We start from the raw sequence: 21,152 nt of genomic DNA, 5'->3' as shown, positions 1-21,152 counted from the left end.
TGTGGCAATGAATTCAGTCACTCTTGAGACAATCCATGAGTGTTCTCACATTCCAAGTTGCACAATTTAAAGTTTCTTTGTTTGACTGCAGGGTGTGGTTCCCCAGCCAGGAGAAAGTCAGACAGCCTATTTTTAGGGCACCTTTTCTAGCCCCCTCCCCATTTAGGGTGAGCAGAGAATATCCTGAAGAGGTCTACACAGTCACAGATACTGCTGCCCAAAGACATCTCTGTCCCAATGCAGGTTCCAACAATCTTTGTGAATCTGTTGCGATTCTTGACCCACCTGCAAGCTCCCCCTCCAAGTCACACACCATACTGACTTGAAATTATATCATCGTGGCTAGTCAAATCCTCGAACTCCCTCCCTAACAGCACTGTGGCTGTACCTACACCACATGGACTGCAGCGGTTCAAGGCAGCAGCTCACTTTCAGATTCTTAAGGGCAATAAATGTTGGCCCAGCCAGTGATGCCCACATCCCGACAAATTATCAAAAACATCCGCATGATGTCCCAAAGTGCATTAGCCCATTAACCTTTGATGTACAGAAACATGGCAGCCAATTAAGGTCACTGAAATAATCTGTTTTAGGTGTTGGGTGAAGAATATGTGTTGGTCAAGACACCGAAAAAACTCCCTTGTTCTCCTTTAAATTTGTGCCGTGGGATCTTTTATGTTCACCTAAGCAAACAAATGGGCCTTGGTTTAACGCCTCATCTGAAAGGCGAGAACTTTTAACAGTAGAGCACTGCTTCAGTGCTGTCCCTTCCAGTAGAGCTGCCCTCCCTCATTACTGCCTCTCTGACAATGCAGCTCCCCTCATTACTGCCCCTCCCCCTCGATACTGCCCCTCCGACAATGCAGCTCCCCCTCAATACTGCCTCTCCGACAATGCAGCTCCCCCTCAATACTGCCCCTCCGACAATGCAGCTCCCCCTCAATACTGCCCCTCCGACAATGCAGCTCCCCCTCAATACTGCCCCTCCGACAATGCAGCTCCCCCTCAATACTGCCCCTCCGACAATGCAGCTCCCCCTCAATACTGCCCCTCCGACAATGCAGCTCCCCCTCAATACTGCCCCTCCGACAATGCAGCTCCCCCTCAATACTGCCCCTCCGACAATGCAGCTCCCCCTCAATACTGCCCCTCCGACAATGCAGCTCCCCCTCAATACTGCCCCTCCGACAATGCAGCTCCCCCTCAATACTGCCCCTCCGACAATGCAGCTCCCCCTCAATACTGCCCCTCCGACAATGCAGCTCCCCCTCAATACTGCCCCTCCGACAATGCAGCTCCCCCTCAATACTGCCCCTCCGACAATGCAGCTCCCCCTCAATACTGCCCCTCCGACAATGCAGCTCCCCCTCAATACTGCCCCTCCGACAATGCAGCTCCCCCTCAATACTGCCCCTCCGACAATGCAGCTCCCCCTCAATACTGCCCCTCCGACAATGCAGCTCCCCCTCAATACTGCCCCTCCGACAATGCAGCTCCCCCTCAATACTGCCCCTTGCTGCAGTGCAGCTCCCCCTCAGTACCGCCCCTTGCTGCAGTGCAGCACTTCTTCAGTACCGCCCCTTGCTGCTGTGCAGCACTTCTTCAGTACCGCCCCTTGCTGCTGTGCAGCACTTCTTCAGTACCGCCCCTTGCTGCAGTGCAGCACTTCTTCAGTACCGCGCCTTGCTGCAGTGCAGCACTTCTTCAGTACCGCCCCTTGCTGCAGTGCAGCACTTCTTCAGTACCGCCCCTTGCTGCAGTGCAGCACTTCTTCAGTACCGCCCCTTGCTGCAGTGCAGCACTTCTTCAGTACCGCCCCTTGCTGCAGTGCAGCACTTCTTCAGTACCGCCCCTTGCTGCAGTGCAGCACTTCTTCAGTACCGCCCCTTGCTGCAGTGCAGCACTTCTTCAGTACCGCCCCTTGCTGCAGTGCAGCACTTCTTCAGTACCGCCCCTTGCTGCAGTGCAGCACTTCTTCAGTACCGCCCCTTGCTGCAGTGCAGCACTTCTTCAGTACCGCCCCTTGCTGCAGTGCAGCACTTCTTCATTACCGCCCCTTGCTGCAGTGCAGCACTTCTTCATTACCGCCCCTTGCTGCAGTGCAGCACTTCTTCAGTACCGCCCCTTGCTGCAGTGCAGCACTTCTTCAGTACCGCCCTTTGCTGCAGTGCAGCACTTCTTCAGTACCGCCCTTTGCTGCAGTGCAGCACTTCTTCAGTACCGCCCCTTGCTGCAGTGCAGCACTTCTTCAGTACCGCCCCTTGCTGCAGTGCAGCACTTCTTCAGTACCACCCCTTGCTGCAGTGCAGCGTTCCGCCTCTGACAATGCAGCATTCTCTCAGTACTGATCTTTGGAAAGTGCAGTGCTCCTTCAGTATTGCACTTCCAGCAGTGTAGCCCTCCCTCAGTACTGCATTGTCATTACCAGATGTGCATATGGGTCACTTCCAGTTTAAAGCATTGTAAAAACATTAGGAACAATTACTGAAATATTAACAACAGTAGTTACAACAACAACACCAGCCGCAGACTATTGATTGTCTCGGTCTCTTGCTCAAATACCCAATGGACTTACCTCCAGAGTTGCAGTGTCAAGTTGCTCCACTATCCCCTCCATTATTAACTGCACAGCATAATCCAAGTTGCCTTTAGCTACAGACAGAACTTGGCGCATGACCGATAAACTGGAGGATGGAAACATCTCGACAAGCAGCTGGACTCCATCTTCCACCTTGGCACGACCTTCCTAAAAACAATGGGAAAAAGAAAGAGCAAAGCACTGGAATGTTAGATCCAGAACAGATCTCAGGAGCTCAGGAATGTTGGCCAAGGCATTCCTCAAGACGTCATTAACTACCTACAAAAAAAAAACTGTTCCTGAGAAGAGTCTGGATAGGAGTGAGCTGCATTGACTGACTTGGCTTTTTCTTATCACCACACTTAAGTTAGCTTATCTGAAGGACGTAGTTAGGAATGTCAGAAGGTGGTGGGCTCAGGCCTCCCTGCAGGAACTCAGCAAGTAATCGAGGCTGGCACTTGCAGCGCTGAGGGAAGTGCTGCCTTTCTGATGAGGCATTAAACTGAGGCTCTGTCCGCCTGTTGAGGTGGACGTAAAAGATCGAACGGCATGAACCAAAGAGCAGGGAGTTCTCTAAATATCCTCGGCAATAAAAGCAGCGCTGGATGAAGCTTGAAGTCTGATTACTTGCAATGGGTTCTCAGCCAAGAATCTATCTTGAATACCGCAAGTGAATCCACACAATTTTACCAAGTGCCCAAGCAAAATGACTGATTGAATAATGGATCAAATTTTAAAAAAAAAATTAATAGTAATTTTTTCAGCATCGACAAAGTTTTCCATTGTTTAGAGTATTTAACTTCATTTGACTTTTAATTCCTACTGTACCTAATCCAAGTATTGATACTGTTATGATCAGGTGAGTAGGAGTAAACTAGCTCCCTTCTGTTCAACCTCCTCAGTTGGTCACAACAAAGGTTTCAGTTTCTTTTTGCACAAGGATATGCCTTTTTCAAATCCGAATGTATTTTAACTATTTGAGCTGAGAGCAGTAAGGAGCGAATCAAACATGTTTTTCTTAGTTAAATAAAGAGCAAATTTATTAACCATTAAACCCCAGGAAAAAAAATGAATAAAAACATATCACACAGACCAGGTATCAGAAATAAGAGAGGTTAAAAGAATATACGGTGCAGTGTCCTCTGATTGTCCTTTACGTGTAGATTTTAAACATTGTGACCGATTTAGATTAGCTGGTTTCATGGATGTGGTCAGATGTAGAAGATGCAATTATTACAAGATCTCAGTCCGCTGGTAGATTTCTAGCAAAGTTGGCTTCCGGACTGGGTAATACACTTGTTCCAAAAGAGAGAGGGGAGAGAGCCCAGCTTTCAGACTGCTTCCTCTGCTGAAAACTTTATTGCCATCTCTCTGCAGTAGCTGCAGCCTGGCCTGTTATACTTCACCCATTGTGTATTTCCAAGGGGTTTTGGGTGGGTCTGTCTGTTTCAATATCCAGCACTTTGCATTTTAATGTCTCTTCCTTAGACAGTAACAAGTTTCAGTGGATGTCTGAATGATCGCAAATGGCTCTCCCTACAGGTTCCCCTGAGGATAACTTGTTTTCACTTTCACCTTGGAAAGTGGCCTTGCATTTTAAAGTAATTTGTTCTGTCTCATTTCAAATTGCAAAATTTCCAGTCGATTGAAAGTTTAACTCATACTTTCAAAAACAAAAGTAGCACAGCCTTGTGACAATACCAAGAATAGATCAACTGTTATTCAACTCAAAACTCTTGGCACCAAAGGATTCAATTCCACTTTACAGAGCAATATCATCGCCATTTTCTCATAATGTGAGTTTTTTTTTTTACAGCAATGGGCAGCAATATAGTAACCAGGAATGACAGGAAAAACACTCAAATCCCACAAAGTTTTGCTTGCTTTAATGGGGCAGAGGTTAAAAAATGCTCTTTTGCTGGACTATAAATCATCGGACTGCTTGACTGACATCCAGTACTGGATGAGCAGAAATTTCCTCCAGCTCAAAATTGGGAAGAACTTAGCCATTGTCTTTAGATCCCCACCACAAATACTGCTCCCTCTCCCTGGCTCAACAAGATCTTGGTGTCATTCTTGACCCTAAGATGAGCTTCTAACCACATATCCAGGTCATCAGTAATACTGCCTATTTTCACCTCCGTAACATCACCTGACTCTAGCCCTGCCTCAGCTCATCTTTGCTGAAACCCTCATCCATGCCAATGATACCTTTAAGACTTGACTATCAAAAGCTCTACAGGCCAGCTTCCCATAACTTTAAGCTCAGCCAAAACTCTGCTGCCTCTGTCCTTACTTGCACCAAGTCCCATTCCACCTACCACCCCTGTGCTAACTGATTTACATTAGCTCCCAGTTAAGCAATGGCTCAATTTTAGAATTCTCATCCTTGTTCTCAAATCTCTTCATTGTCTTTCCCCTCCCTATCTCTTTAATCTCCTCCAGCCCTACAAACCTCCAAGATATCTGCACTCCACCAATTTTGGCTTCTTGCATATCACCTTGCTGGTCATAGCTTCAGCTGCCATCACCCAAAGCTCTGGAATTCCTTCCATAACTCTCTCTCCTCCTTTAAGAAACTTCTTAAAACCTACCTTTGAGTAAGGTTTCAGTCATCTAGCCTAATATCTCCTTATGTGGCTGGATGTCAGATTCTGTTTCATAACAGTCCTGAATAGCAACTTGGGGCATTTTCCTATGTTAAATGTGCCATTTAAATCAAGTAGTTCGTATTTTTACTCCAACACCACTGGGCCAGTAGGTGGAGCTATTGAACCACAAAATTAACATCACGGTTTCATCCAGTGCAACATCATACTGTGCCAAAGGTTTTTATAACATTATAGATAATAAAAAAAACATATTTTGGCTACAGTTTAAAAAATGCACCACTTCTATGATAAGCATGCAGACATACTATTTTAAAGACCATTCTCCCTACTTCCCTATCAGTTCCATGAAAACCCTAGGAAGAGATTTTTTTTAAATGACCAAATTGTCTATTCCAGATTATGAACCAGTGATGCAAAAGCAAAATACTGCGGATGCTGGAAATGTGAAATGAAATAGAAAATGCTGGAAACGCGCAGTAAATCTGGTAGCATCTGTGGAGAGAGGAACAGGGTATCAGATCTGTGAACTTGCATCAACCTGAAACGTTAACTCTGTTTCTCTCTCCACAGATGCTGCCAGATCTGCTGAGTATTTCCAGCATTTTCTGTTTTTATTAACAATCTAGTTGGAAGAGCAAGTGTGCGAACATAAAGTGAGGATTGGGCTCGGCCATGATGCCCCCCCCAACAGTTGAATATGATGCTAACAGGCACTGGCAAGGGCCGGACCTGAAATGCATTTGAATAGCTTATGAAACTTCCCCTGAAGGGGATGCTTATTTGCCTGTTTCAAAACGTGCCTGAATCCCGATTCGGCTCTGGTTACATGAATCAGTTACGTTCGGTTGCATTCTCCAAATGCTGCACTGCAGTGAAGTCAGGCCCACACAGTTTTTTATGACAGGAATCTCACAATAAGGAGCACTGCAACCTGATCAACAAGGAGTGCTGTCATCATTCTTCAGGTAGAGTCCATATACCATGGGTAAGGCATGATACAGAGACAGGAAAATCAGAGGGACACCTTCCCCTTTAAGTGCTTTCAGGGATAAGGATGCCTGTCCCTTTAAGAGCTTCCAGGCAAAAGTTGTCCATCTTCGCTGATACATACAAGATCTGTACCTTCTTGAACCATCTACACTTACTTATAATTAGGAGTATCTCATCATGACATCCTGTGGAAAGAAAATCTGCTGATCCTCTTCATTAAGTGTTGTACTAATCAGGTTATATGTGGAAACATATCAGATGTAGTGGGATGTTTTCCATAGGTTATATATAAACCAGGAGTACAGCTGATGTCACACAAAAAGATGGATATTTTTAGTATTACAGGGTCAACACAGGATAGCAGATTCACGTCCACCATTAAAGGCAGGCCGGAGCTGCTGCTTGTTCAGTTCAACTCATCAGATCCCAGAACTGTGCCTCTAGTGTCATTTCTGATTGGTTGATTTATCACATTCTCCCAAAACAAACCTGCTGGCAAACAATTGCGGTGCTGGTTTCCCAGATTCCTTCTCCGCTAATCTTCTGTCCCTTATTTTTTTAATTCATTTACAGGATGTGGGTATCACTGGCTGGGCCGGCATTTATTACCCATCACTAATTGCCCTTGAGAAGGGTGGTGGTGAGCCGCATTCTTGAGCGGCTGCAGTCCATGTGGTGTAGGTACACCCACAGTGCTGTTAGAGAAGGGAGTCCCAGGATTTTGACCCAGGGACAGTGAAGGAGCGGCGATATATTTCCAAGTCAGGGTGGTGAGTGGCTCGGAGGGGACACCAGGTGGTGGTGCTGTTCCCATGTACCTGTTGCCCTTGTCCTTCCATCAGGCCCATTTTTTAGAATCCACACCTGACTGCTGCCGCTCGGCACAGCTTTACAAACAGACAGACTCCAGTGCTGTTGTCTGCCTCATGACTCCAGCCATTCTGCAGTTCTTAACACCATCTGCTTCAGTAGCCTCCTTAGTCTGCAGCAATTACCCTTTGGGCACAAAAGCCCCTTTGGACTTCTCTTCACCCTCCCATTTTACTAATTTTAAACGGAGGTACTGCGCCACCCCCCCCCGTTAGTTGAAGCCCTCAGTAGTGGCAGTAATTAGCCTGGATCAATACAACCAGTGCCTTTTACAATCTGGAAAGTAGCCTAACCTTTGCGCTGGCTCCCTCTCCTGCCACTGAATTGTTTTCTGGTTCTGTTGATTCCTGCTCTTCTCGGTCACTTGCCTGCACCTTCGAAGATGACTTATCTTGAGTGGAAGCCAGGGGAGGAACATTTTCTGTGTAGATACAAAAAAAAAGTGTCATGAGATGGTAGCATCCAACTACCCATCTACCTATCTGAGAGTTTTCTTTTGCACGTGTAATTAAGAGTGTGAACTAGGATCAGTCACACTTGCGCACTCCCTCACACCTACATCTTATTGAGCTACAGTGAATGCCTTAAATACAACAGACAGGAAAACTACCTATCACAAAGCAGCAATTAGTGGGAGTTGTCTATAGGCCTCCAAACAATTGTGGTAAGGTAGGGTACGGCATTAAACAGGAAAATCCCAAATGGTAAATGGTATAATCACCCAGCAAATGTAAGACTTAATTGTCCGCTTGGATCACGCTGGTAGCTCTCTTGCTTGAAGTTTCTGTTGGATTCTGTGACAATTTTTGAAGAGTAAGGATGTTCTATGCTGAACCTTGGTTAAACAACACCCAGAGCACTGTGAACAGTTTTGGTCTCCATAAAGAGAATGCATTGAAGAAGGTGCAAAAGAGATTTACTAGAATGAGACCGGAACTGAGAAGTTGAACCTATCAGGAAAGATTGAACAAGCTGGGACTCTGTTCCTTAAAAAAGGACAAGGCTATTGGATGACCTTACAGAGCTCTTTAAGATTATAAAGGGATTGATAGGGTAAATGGAGAAAAGATGTTTCTATGGCCGGGGGTTGGTGGGAGGGAGGATAGTATGGTGATTAGATATCAGAACGAGGGGCCATAAATATAAAAATCAGTAATAAATCTATTCGGAAATTCAGGACAAACTTCTTTACCAAGAGTGTGGTTAGAATGTAGAAATCTCTACCACAAGGAGGTGAATCGCATTGATGCATTAAGGGAAGCTAGATAAAGTACATGAGTGAGAAAGGACAAAGGCTATATTGATACGGTGAGATGTAGTAGAGTGGGAGGAAGCTCGTGTGGAGCATAAATACTAGGGTCAAATGGCATGTTTCTGTGTGGTAAATACTATGTTAAGACGTAAACCTAACAACACTGAAGACTGCAAATCAGGTCGTCTTTGAAAAACTAAATCAATAAACATATTAAACATAAATCCAAAATTCTTACATTCAGAGTGAGTTTAGTCTTCATGATGAAATAAGATAGTGATTTTTCAGCACAATATTGAGGCAGCTATAGTATCAGCCCTGATTCTGGAATCTCCATGTTAACTAACTGAGGTACTGTAATTAGTTCCAATGATGAAGAAAGGTCTCACCCCAAGTGAGGCAGCTCACCACCCCCTTCTCAGGGGCAATTAGGGATGGACAATAAATGATGGCCTAGCCAGTGATGCCCACATCCCATCAACAAAAAAAAAGGTTGAACAGTCTCTGTCTTCTGGATGATGACTATACTGAGTATTTCCAACACTATTTATTTCAGATTTCCAACGTATATGTTAATTGTTATTCTAAGTGGCGAGTCAATGTGGATGACTTACTGCTGTTAAGTCCAAACTAGACAAAAGCCTGGGCATTTCTTTTGCACTTTGGCTTCTGCTTTATATATAGACTGTTCTGACAGTGATGAAAGTTATCTTCTCCCCTTCACCTTGTGCCCATGCTACCTGTACTGCAGACAATCTCCCTTCCCTCAGGTGGTCCCAATGTCTCTCTGAAGACCTGCTTCCACTCTGCGACAGAGCAAGAGATACTCCAGTGTCCCATTTCAAACTTTCGCTGAATATAGGTGACAATGGCAAGTTTCACACTGATTGCCCACCCTCATTACCCAGAGAAATTGGTTGGCATGGTAGTAATTGGTTGGCATGGTAGTAATGGTCTCACATCAAGGCCACTTCCAAGCCTGGGTGAAAACGCTGGAACTCCCGCTCTAACAGCACTGTGTACCTACACCAAATGGACTGCAGAGGATCCTCAAGAGCAATTAAGAATGAGCAATAAATGCTGGCCTTGCCAGTGACTCAAATATCCCATGAATGAATAAAAAAAACTTTAAGAGCCAACCGTATTGTGTAGGGCTGGAGTCACATGTAGGCCAGGTCAGGAGGGCTCCCTTCCCTGTACAGCATTAGTGAATGAATTGGGTCTATAATGACCGATTTCACAGCCACTTTTTTTCCCTTCTTCTGCCAATCTACAACCAACTGGGTTTATTGGATCCAATTTTGAAGCTCATCTGTGATGAGATAGATTTGAGCTCAAACTCCGCGTTACCAATACGCTATCCTGCTCGACTCCAACCCTGCTGCTACCAAAGGAACAAAGTAATTTCTACTTGGCCTTTAACTCTGCACAGGCTGCTCCCTTTCCTTTCGTCTTCACATCTCACGCTATACACTGCCCCCAGTAACAGGGAAAGCGGACAATCTGTGATACTCCAGACTCTTAAAAAGGATATTAATAAATAAATACCAGTTAGCAGTCATCTGGATTTAAATAAATCATTAGAGGGGCAACAGTGTGTGCTCCACAATAATGGATTAACGTGAAAATTTCAGGTTTGATCCTGGCTGCAATCATGTACTGAGTGGTCGTTATCAGCATGTGCCATTATACTTCTTGACCTCTGCTTCCTCTCGAATGACCCAAAAAAAAAATGGAATTGAGCCTGAAAATTCAATATTTACGGTAGATAGTGAGTGGTCACTTCATACAAAGTTGTATGTTGATGGCAGACATCCCATGAGTTCAGAATGGCCTTCCACTTGTGGAAAATGACAATGCCTGCTCCACCACTGGTGTACTATTGGGTTTCACTTACTCACTCTGGTAGGGTTAAATATGTGTGATACACAAGAGAGAATCTACCATCGACCCTTGACATTCAATGGCATTACCTTCGCTGAATCCCCTGCTATCAACATCCTGGGGGTTGCCACTGACCAGAAACTGAACTGGACCAGACACGTAAATACTGTGGCTACAAGAGCAGGTTAGAGGCTGGGAATTCTGTGGAGAGTAACTCACCTCCTGACCTCCCAAAGCCTGTCCACCTTCTACAAGGCACATGAATGTGATGGAATACTCTCCACATGCCTGGATGAGTGCAGCTCCACAGTGCTGTTTGGGAGGGAGTTCCAGGATTTTGACCTAGTGACAGTGATATCATTCCATGTCAGGGTGGTGTGTGGATTGGAGGGGAACTTGTAGGTGGTGGTGTTCCCATGCCTCTGCTGCCCTTGTCCTTCTAGATGGTAGTGGTTGCATGTTTGGAAGGTGCTGGGGAAGGATCGTTGATGAGTTGCTGCAGTACATCTTGTAGATGGCACACACTGATGCTATTGTGTATCGGCGGTGGGGTGAGTGAATGTTGAAGGTGGTGAATGGGGCGCCAATCAAGCAGGCTGCTTTGTCCTGGATGGTGTTGAGCTTCTTGAGTGTTGTTGGAGCTGCATCACCACCATCTGTCCATGCACACCCACCCCCTCCCCCCCAACAAATGCAGCAAGAGTCCAGCCCATGATGACATCAAATGCTAGGTGACAATTGTTTGACAAAGTTTATGTGGGATGAGAGTGTGAGAGCAAGAGAGCAAATGAAAGTGCGACACAGAAATAGAAAGGAAAAAAGCAGAGAAAATGGGGAATAGATTATATTTAGCTTCACATCCTCAGGATGTCACAAAGTTCTTCACTGTCAGTGAGCTGTTGTTTTGTAGGCCAATGTGGCAGCCAATTTGTGCAGATGGTCCCATGAACATTAATGGCCAGCTATCCTGTTTCGTGGTGGATTCCTTGAAGATTTGCCATCCAAAGGCATCAACTTTCTAAATAATATTCAATAAATGCAAAAACACCTACTCAATTTGGTATAATTTTCACACATAAACCAGAGCTGTGTTTAAAACCACATTTTGATGTAAAACTTGGTCATGCAAGCATTTAGGTCACCCAGAACTTAATTGATGTCCTACAAGATTGTCAAATTATGAGTCATGGAGATATATAAAAAAATGCAGCCTTTTGAGTACTCCCACAGATGGCTTTATAAACATTCCTTTCATTTCTGTTGACGCTGGGAATGCATTCATTTTAAATGTCACCGTATTCTCACTTCCATAGGAATGCATTCAAGTGATAAAAGGCCATAAACATGATTGATGGTAAAGATGCAGCTTTGAGTAATTACTGTTGATGTTTACACCCCTGCATATAAACCAGTGACATTTCCTACAGCCTTTCAGTCTGCCTCCCTTCCCCCACCCTCCCTGCATGCAGACACCTGCCCTTGCAGGAAAATGGGATCCAGAACATAATGTCTCCCATTTTCTGGCACGGAGGCACTGATACAAATAGCAGCACCCCAAACTACTGCCCTTGTCAAGATAAGCCAAATCAATATAATCTAGGGATTGAAATCTAAAGCCTGCTGAATTTAACCTGTACTGTCACGTTTCTGCAGCAGCTCCACTCGACACAGATCTTGGCTCTTACCTTTGTTACGAGCTTCTATCAAACGTGCAGCCAAATCAAACATCATCTCGCAGATAGTGACACTGAAAAATAAACATGTCCTTTTTAATCTGTTATCTGTTCACAGAAAGTACTAATTCTTCCTTGTGAACAACTCTTCCCACTGAACACATTTATCATCTGAATGGCTGAGCTACACAGAGCAGCGAGGCTCCAGAGTTGATCACTGCACAGGTGACTGACACCCAGACAACTAATAATGTCACAAAGTAAGCCAGTATAAACAAGGCGTGCAGGGGTACCAACTCTGGGTGGGGGAGCAACCAGCTTCACTGCGAGATCAGGAACCGATGAGTATCCTGACTGATCTGTGCTGAACTGAAGGGTGAGCAGGGCAAAATATAATGGAAAAACTTTGTGTTACTAGGAGGCAATACTGGTCGCTCTTTACCACCCACTAGGCAAGGGGACTAAAATTAAACACAATTTTCTAGATGAAGTCTAGCCAACATCCTTTACAATACAGTAGAATGCTTTTTGTTTCCTTTGGTATCGCATCCCATTATTCCATTTGCTTTTCCAAGGTCCCACAACACTGGTTTGGAGCCTTTATGTTACAGTCTCACGTCCTGTAACACCCAAGACTCTTTCCCACTCGCTGGACTTAAATTCGGCTCAATGTCATAATCGACTGGACTAACTTCATCCACGAACCTAGTCGTTTCCTGAAAAAGGTCCACCAGGTTCATGAGACATGCTACCTTTTCTGGGAGCCCTGTTAAAGAGTCCTTAATAACCTCATCCACAAAAACAGAAAATGCTGGGAAAACTCAGCAGGTCTAACAGCATCTGTGGAGAGAAAAACAAGAATTAACGTTTCGAGTCCGTATGACTCTTCTTTTTCTCCATAGACGCTGTTAGACCTGCTGAGTTTTTCCAACATTTTCTGTTTTTGTTTCAGATTTTCAGCATCTGCAGTATTTTACTTTTATCTTAGTGTTTAATAACCCCTTCCCCGTTTAGGTGGTCACAGAGAGTATCTCCTAATGATCTGTCCAAGCAATGTGATGATTACAGAAGTGAAACTGCTAGGCTTATAATCTATTGGTACAAACTTGCTGTCCGCTTTCAATATTGACCCAACATCAGTTCACTGATTCCGAGGCAAGGGTGCTGCCCATTCTTAATGCTTCCCTTGTGGCCGAGTGGACAAATGCACTGTCTCTTCTGTTACTAGGGTAAACATACCAGAAGGTAAAACATTTAATCCATGGTTTATGAGTTAATTGATCCAACCCGTGGACAATGCAGGGCAAAAATAAATACATCCCTGTCTTCAATACGATCCACTGGCCATTGGAAAATGCTCATCTGTGTAATGGGTTTGGCTGTGAGAATTAATTGCCAACCTTATCTGCTGCCATATGAAGAATGACCTCAGGATGCTCCAACGTGCTTTACAGCCAATGGTGGTCCTTTTTTTTAATCATTTACTGGATGTGGGTGTCGCTGGCTAGGACAGCATTTATTGCCCATCCCTTAAATGCCCATCCCTAATTGCGCTTGAGAAGGTGGTGGTGAGCTGCCTTTTTGAACTGCTGTGTGGTGTACGTACATCCACAGAGCTATTAGACAGGGAGTTCCAGGATTTGGATCCAGGCTTTTGGGAACATTGGTTGGGACACTGGGAAGAATGCGCCTACTGTTCTTCTGAAGTAATGCCGTGGAATCTTTTACATCCACCTGAGGGTAGATAGAACCTCGGTTTAATGCCTCATCTGAAAGATGACACCTGCAATAATGCAGCTGAAGTGTCAGCCTGGATTATGTGTTCATGTCTTGCACCCACAACCTTCTGACTCAGAATGACAGTGCTAGCCACTGAGCCATGACTGATGGTGAAAAGTAGCGTGTGAGAATCTGCACCTTCAAGAGAAGTGAGCAACTTGGGTCATAACAAAATGTCCCAAATGTCAAAACACTAACGTAGGGAATTAAAGTGTTGCTGTCTAAGATTTTTTGGTATGAAATGTTAGGCTATTCAATTTTTCACCCCTTCATTAATAACAATGGAGGTTCTACAGGATTTCTCCCAAACTCTCGTGGTTCATCACATTACCCAACGACAAGCAAGTGCAAGAAATTGCCCACCTGCTTATCTCTGCAAAGCCTGGGATGTAGGCTGCCATCATTTCCACAAACATTTCCACATCAAAGTTCTCTTCCGATGCGTCTGGAGATCCAAGTTCCTCTAGTACACTAGTGATATAGGAGAGAATCACCTCATCCAGCACACTGTAGGGGCAAAATTACAACATCAACAGAATTGTCCCACCACAGTACAAGACGCAGTCCCAATAGTGTGTACAAATGAACGTGAAAAAGTGTTTTCCAGTAACCTGACAGTATTGCTTCAGTGGTCTCTTTCCATCAGATCATTTGAACGCTCTCAGGTTGATTATATTGTAATTAATATTTTATTGAAATAAAGTACAATTGTCCGATGTGTTTTAGATGTTAACTTGATCCTGTTTCAATGCAGTGCTTAGAAAACTCACTAATAACCATTGATTCCCTCACACTTATGTGGAGCTAAACATTTCTTACACTTTTTTTAGTGTTCAAGCTCCACTTGAGGGCTTGAGCACATATTTCCAACTGACACTCCAGTGCAGCATTAATGGAGTGCTGCACTGTCACTGGTGCCATCTTTCAGGTGGGATGTTAAACCGAGGTTCTGCCTGCCCTGTCAGGTGGCTGTATAAAAAAACCCATGGCACTTTTCAAAGAGCAGAGAAGTTATCCCTAATGTCTTGGCTCATAAGACTAAAAAACAGGTCATTCTCATTGATGTTTGTGGGACCTTACTGCATGTAAGTTGGCTGCTCCGTGTGTCCCTACATTACAACTGTAATGGCACTTCAGAAGTACTTCATTGGTTGTAAAGTAGTTTGGAATATCCTAAGGTTGTGAAAGGTGCTATATAAATGAAAGTTCTTTTACTTTTCTTTCCTTTATCACCCACCTGAGATCAGCATCAGGCACGTGCGAATGAATAAACTGGGCCAGCGAGTCATGGATAATTTTCTCCAATGCCATGGCACGGACACTTGAACAGTAACAAGGTCCCACCTACAGAAACAAAGAGATGTCAACTGTTTCACAGTGAAATTGGGAAGACAGACTTCGTTTAAAACCACAGAAGGATTTCCCATTTGAATGCAATTTTCATCTCGAAAGTCATGTTCTTCCTGTTACTCTGCTATTGGTCTTCGCCGCTGGCACCAAAGGTTTGGCACCCTGGGGTAAGATTAACCTAGACGAAGGTAGATTCCAATGTCATGTTGAGGGAAGAAAGAAGGAGCCAGAACATAGAATCACCAAGACCTTCATAATGTCACCCAACACTACCCCTCAGCTCATCTGCTGCTGAAACCCTTATCCATGTCTTTATTAGCTCTGGACTTTTGACTATTTCAACTCACCCCTGGCCAGCCTCCCCAATTCTACCCTCTGTGCACTTGAGGTTGTCTAAAACTCTGCTGCCCATATCCTAATTTGCACTAAGTTCTCTTCAATCGTTATCCCTATGCTCAATATCGACATTGGCTCCCGGTTAAGCAACATCTCAGTTTTAAAATTCTTATCCTCGTTTTCAAATCCAACCATGGCTTTGCCTCTCCCGACCTCTGTAATCTCCTCCAGCCCCACCATTCTGATCTCCCTGATTTTAGTCGTTCCGTCATTGGTGGCCATGCCTTCAGCTACCTGGGCCCTAAGCTTTGGAATTCCCTCCCCTAAACCTCTCAACCTCTCTTTCCTCCTTTAAGATGCTCCTCAAAATCTACCTCTTTGACCAAGCTTTTATCATCTGACCTAATTTCTCCTTATGTGGCCCACTGTCATATTTCATTTTACAATGCTCCTGTGAAGGACCTTCGGATGTCTTATGTTAAAGGCACTAGATAAATACAAGCTGTTGTTGTAAAATCACCCTGAGCTGAGGCAACAGACATTGATAGGATTGTCAACTGTGATTAAACGTATTCCTGGAGGTTTCATCACATGACTTGCCCCCTTACAACAGTCATTAGTCGGCCAACACATCCATCCTTGTGACATACTCCCTTCCTATGCCAATTGGGAAGCATGAACAAAACTCATTGCTCAATTCACTATCAGCCAAACAGCCTCTTTCCCCCCATTTTCAATGTTTTTATATTTGGTAAAGAGAAATGTTCAGAGAAAATGACAAAACAAATACTTTTTTAATGTCCCGATGATTTTTCTCCAGGGTTGCACATAGCAGTGTCCTGGAGACTGATCTTCAATTCCTGGAGACTCCAAGCCAATCCTGGAGGGTTGGTAACCCTAGGCATTGATGATATCAAGGCTCTGGACTAGAACAGTGGTGCAAAGTGAGAAGTATACAGAATAAGCCCTTCCCCTTGAGCATCTATAACCCATATTAAACAGAAATCAAGCTCAGTGTTGGACCTCATCTAATGTAAACTTTTGAACATCTTTGAAGTACTGTACTATGCCTAAATATCACTGAAGGGGAAAATCTATTTTTGGGAAGGTGTTTGCCAAACATCTGTACCACAGGAAGTGGTGGGCTGAGATCCTGAGCTAGGAGCATCCTAGGGGCAGTAGATCTAGGCAGGAATGGGAGGGAGGGCAACACCATCTTATCCACATGACTGATGGATTGGCCATTCACTAGCACAGTGTTACCATGGGCCAACATACCACAGGCCTCCTGTCCAAGACAAGAGGTGAATACAAGCTTCTATAATACCATTGGTACTTGCTGATCTCCCATGGTATTGCTCCAGTGAATACAGGAGTGAGCCCCTCTAGCTGTTTCATTAATCCTTTGTCCTCAGTCGTCTCCCTGTCAGCTGTTTCTATCTATTTCTCCCCTTTAATCTGGCTCCTCCCTTGCACAGCTGCCAAAATGATCTCAATATTCCTTGGATGACTGGATGAGGAGTTCTTAGAATGCTTTCAAGATAGTTTCTTAGAGCAGCATGTTCTGGAACAAACAGTGGGCAGGTTATATTAGACTTGGTATTGTGTAATGTGGCAGGATTAATTAATGAGCTTAGAGTAAAGGCACCGACCACCCTATGATTAAATTTTACATCCAGTTTGAAAGGGAGAAGAGTGGGTCTAAGACTAGTATCTTAAACTTAAATAAGGGCAACTATGTGGGGATGAAAGCTGAGCTAGCTGGAGTGAACTGGGAAACTAAGCGAGAGGATAGATCAATAGAAAAGCAGTGGCAGACATTTAAGGGGATATTTCAGAGTATTCAGAATAAGTACATTACCACCATAAAGAAAAATTCTAAGGGGAGGACTCCCATCCATGGTTAACTAAAGAAGTTAAGGAAAGCATCAAACTTAAGTGTCATGCAGTCAGCATCGTGGTGAAGCAGTCTGGGAAGAGTGTCCTACAATCAGCATTGCAGTGAAGCAGTCTGGGAAGAGTGTCCTACAATCAGCATTGCAGTGAAGCAGTCTGGGAAGAGTGTCCTACAATCAGCATTGCAGTGAAGCAGTCTGGGAAGAGTGTCCTACAATCAGCATTGCAGTGAAGCAGTCTGGGAAGAGTGTCCTACAATCAGCATTGCAGTGAAGCAGTCTGGGAAGAGTGACCTGCAGTTAGTTCTTGTTGAAAATAACAAGACTAACATCACAAGACAGCGTGAGAAAGCGGCAGAGAGATCAGAACCAGCGCGAGTGCAGGGAAGCTTCAAAAAGTGACATCAGCACAAAGGTGAGAGCTGATTGGTGAGTAGTGGGTAACTGTTTTTCTCCAGTTTAAAATAGATTAAGGTAAAGAAAGGTAAGAGTTCTAGTTTTTATTTAAAGTACATAAATAATTCAACTTTTTTTTTTACTGTATTTAACTTAAAGTAAGGTGTTCTTTTGCAACTAGAGGCATGGCAGGGTAGCTCCCTGTTATGTACCGCCTACAACATGTGGGAAGTCCTAGACGCTCCCTGCGCTCTGACCGACCACATGTGTAGGAAGTGCTACCAGCTGCAGCTACTTGAGCTCTGAGTTTCAGAGCTTGAGCAGCAGCTGGAGGCACTGAGGTGCATCTGCGAGGCTGAGTGTTTAGTGGATAGCACGTTTTTAGATGTGGTCACCCCACAGCTTACGGAAGTGTAGACAGAGACCATCAGTCAGAAGAAAGGTGTCAGGCAGATAGTCAGGAAATCCCCAGGGTGCATCTCGCTCGAGAACCTTTTTTCGGTGTTGCAAAGCGGTGAGAGTGACGGTTCCTCTGGGGAGTGCAGCCACGCTCATGGCACTGTGAGTGGCTCAGCTGCATGGGGAGGAGGGGAAGAGGGGAAAAGCAATAGTGGTAGGACAGGCGTTTCTGCAGCTGTAGACATGACTCCAGGATGGTGTGTTGCCTCCCCAGTACTAGGGTCAAGGATGTCACTGAACGGCTGCAGGGCATTCTAAAGAGAGAGGGCAAACAGAGAGAAATTGTGGTACATATTAGTACCAACGACATAGGTAGAAAGAAGGATGAGGTCCTGTCAGCAGAATTTAGAGTCCGAGGAATCAGTTTAAAAAACAGGACCTCAAAAGGTAGTAATCTCTGGATTACTTCCAGTGCCAAGTGCTAGTGATTATAGAAATAGGAGGTTAGTCCAGATGAATGCGTGGCTGGAGAGATGGCGCAGGAGGGAGGGCTTTAGATTTCTGGGACATTGGGACCGTTTCTGGGGGCAGTGTGACCTGTACAAGGCCAGACGGGTTACACCTGCACCGGAATAGGACCAACATCCTTGTGAGGAGGTTTGCCAGTGCTGGTGGGGGGGTTTAAACTAACTTGGTGGGGGGGAGGGGGGGCAGGATCCTGAGAGGAGGTTCAGCAGGGGGAGATGTGCAGCCAAAATTAGAAGAGAGCGCAAGTGAGTCTGGAAGGCATAGAAATTATAGGCCAGTTAAGGCACAAGGGAGTTTGGCAAGTTGGATGGGATTTATTTTAATGCATGGAGTCTGATGAATAAGGCAGATAAGTTGAGGGCACAAATTAACAAATGGAAGTATGGTGTCATTGCTGTCACAGAGACTTGGTTGAGAGAGGGGCAGGATTGGCAGCTCAATATTCCAGGATACAGGGGCTTCAGGCAAAGCAAGGAAGGAGGTAAAAGAGGAGGGGGTATCACAATATTGATCAAGGAATCAATTACACAGTAAGGAGGGATGACATCTTAGAAGGATCCTCAAATGAAGCCATTTGGGTAGAACTCAAAAACAAAAAAAATCAATCACATTGCTGGGAGTGTACTATAGGCTCCCAAACAGAGAGAAATAGTAGATATGTAGGCAAATTTCAGAGAGGTGTAAAAATAATAGGGTAGTAATAGTGGGGGATTTCAACTTCCCCAACATTAACTTGGTTAGTCATGGTGTGATAGGTTTAGAGGGAGCGGAATTCTTAAAATGCATCCAGAAGAGCTTTTTAAGCCAGTACGTAGAAGGTCCTACAAGGCGGGGGTGTGGGGTCCTGGTCTTAATTTTAGGGAATGAAGCTGGGCAAGTAGTAGAGGTATCAGTGGGAGAGCATTTTGCAGTTGGTGATCATAAACTCACAGGGTTAAGTGAGAGGGAGGAACTGAAAGTAATCAGTATTAGTAGGGAAATGGTGTTAGAGAAATTGATGGGATTGAAGGCCAATATATCCCCAAAGCCTGATAACATACATCCCAGAGTACTTAAGGAAGTGGCCCTAGAAATAGATTCTGGAACAGTTCCTACAGATTGGAGGGTAGCTAATGTAACCTCACTATTTAAAAAGGAAGGTAGAGAGAAACAGGGAATTATAGACCAGTCAGCCTGACATCGGTAGTGGGGAAAATTCTAGAGTCCATTATAAAAGATTAATAGCTGAGCACTTGGAAAACAGTGGCAGAATCGGACAGAGTCAGCATGGATTTACGAAAGGGAAATCATGCTTGACAAATCTACTGGAATTTTTCGAGAATATAGCTAATAGAGTTGATGAGGGGCAGCCAGTGGATGTGGTTTATTTGGATTTTCAGAAGGCTTTCGACAAAGTCCCACATAAGAGATTAGCAGGTAAATTTAAAGCGCATGGGATTGGTGGTAGCATATTTGGATGGACAGAAAACAGGTTGGCAGACAGGAAACAAAGAGTAGGAATAAATAGGTCTTTTTCTGAATGGCAGGCAGTGACTAGTGGGGGACCACAGGGATCGGTGCTGGGAACCCAGCTATTCAAAATATATATTAATGATTTAGATGAGGGAACTAAATGTAATATCTCCAAATTTGCAGATGACACAAAGCTGGGTGGGAGGGTGAGCCGTGAGGAGGATGCAGAGATGCTTCAGTGTGATTTAGACAAGCTGAGTGGGCAAATGCATGGCAGATGCAGTATGTGGATAAATGAGAGGTTATCCACTTTGGTAGCAAAAACAGGAAGGCAGATTATTATCTGAATGGTGATAAATTGAGAGGGGAATGTGCAACGAGACCTGGGTGTCCTCGTACACCAGTCACTGAAGGTAAGCATACAGGTGCAGCAGGCGGTAAAAAGGCAGATGGTATGATGGCCTTCATAGCGAAAGGATTCGAGTACAGGAACAGGGATGTCTTGCTGCAATTATATAGTGCCTTGGTGAGACCACACCTGGAATATTGTGTGCAGTTTTGGTCTCCTTATCTGAGGAAAGATGTTCTTGCTATAGAGGGAGTGCAGCGAAGGTTTACCAGACTGATTCCTGGGATGGCGGGACTGATATATGAGGAGAGATTAAGTCGGTTAGGATTATATTCGCTGGAGTTCAGATGAATGAGGGGGGATCTCATAGAAACCTATAAAATTCTAACAGGACTAGACAGGGTAGATGCAGGAAGGATGTTCCCGATGGTGGGGGAGTCAAGAACCAGGGATCACAGTCTGAGGATACGGGGTAGACCATTCAGGACTGAGTTGAGGAGAAATTTCTTCACCCAGAGAGTGGTGAGCCTGTGGAATTCACTACCACAGAAAGTAGTTGAGGCCAAAATATTGTATGTTTTCAAGAAGGAGTTAGATATAGCTCTTGGGGCGAAAGGGATCAAAGGATATGGGTAGAAAGCGGGAGCAGATTATTGAGTTGGATGATCAGCCATGATCACAATGAATCGTGGAGCAGGCTCGAAGGGCCGAATGGCCTACTCCTATTTTCTATGTTACTATAACTCCGTTAGATTCAAGGTTGTTATGGAAAAGGACAAGGATGGGCAAGAAATCAGAGTTCTAAATTG

At 44.6% G+C, this 21,152-nt stretch overlaps 1 protein-coding gene across 3 annotated transcripts in view; it reads right to left on the bottom strand.

Moving 5' to 3' along the window:
* The window catches only part of LOC121270706 (CUE domain-containing protein 2-A-like), a 60,404-nt gene that overhangs the window by 31,543 nt on the left and 7,709 nt on the right, over positions 1 to 21,152 (bottom strand). For all 3 annotated transcript variants that reach the window (XM_041176051.1, XM_041176052.1, XM_041176054.1), the window contains exons 2-6: positions 14,876 to 14,982; positions 14,002 to 14,145; positions 11,872 to 11,933; positions 7,344 to 7,471; positions 2,576 to 2,746 (exon numbers count right to left, since the gene is read on the bottom strand). In XM_041176051.1, coding sequence (XP_041031985.1) covers positions 2,576 to 2,746; positions 7,344 to 7,471; positions 11,872 to 11,933; positions 14,002 to 14,145; positions 14,876 to 14,949 — 579 coding nt within the window. In that variant the 5' untranslated portion in view covers positions 14,950 to 14,982. The remainder of the gene's footprint in view (positions 1 to 2,575; positions 2,747 to 7,343; positions 7,472 to 11,871; positions 11,934 to 14,001; positions 14,146 to 14,875; positions 14,983 to 21,152) is intronic.

This window comes from Carcharodon carcharias, chromosome 28 (genome assembly GCF_017639515.1).
Source record: "Carcharodon carcharias isolate sCarCar2 chromosome 28, sCarCar2.pri, whole genome shotgun sequence".
Lineage (NCBI taxonomy): Eukaryota > Metazoa > Chordata > Chondrichthyes > Lamniformes > Lamnidae > Carcharodon > Carcharodon carcharias.
Note: the sequence above shows the minus strand (reverse complement) of the source record. Positions and strands in the feature narration are given on the sequence as shown.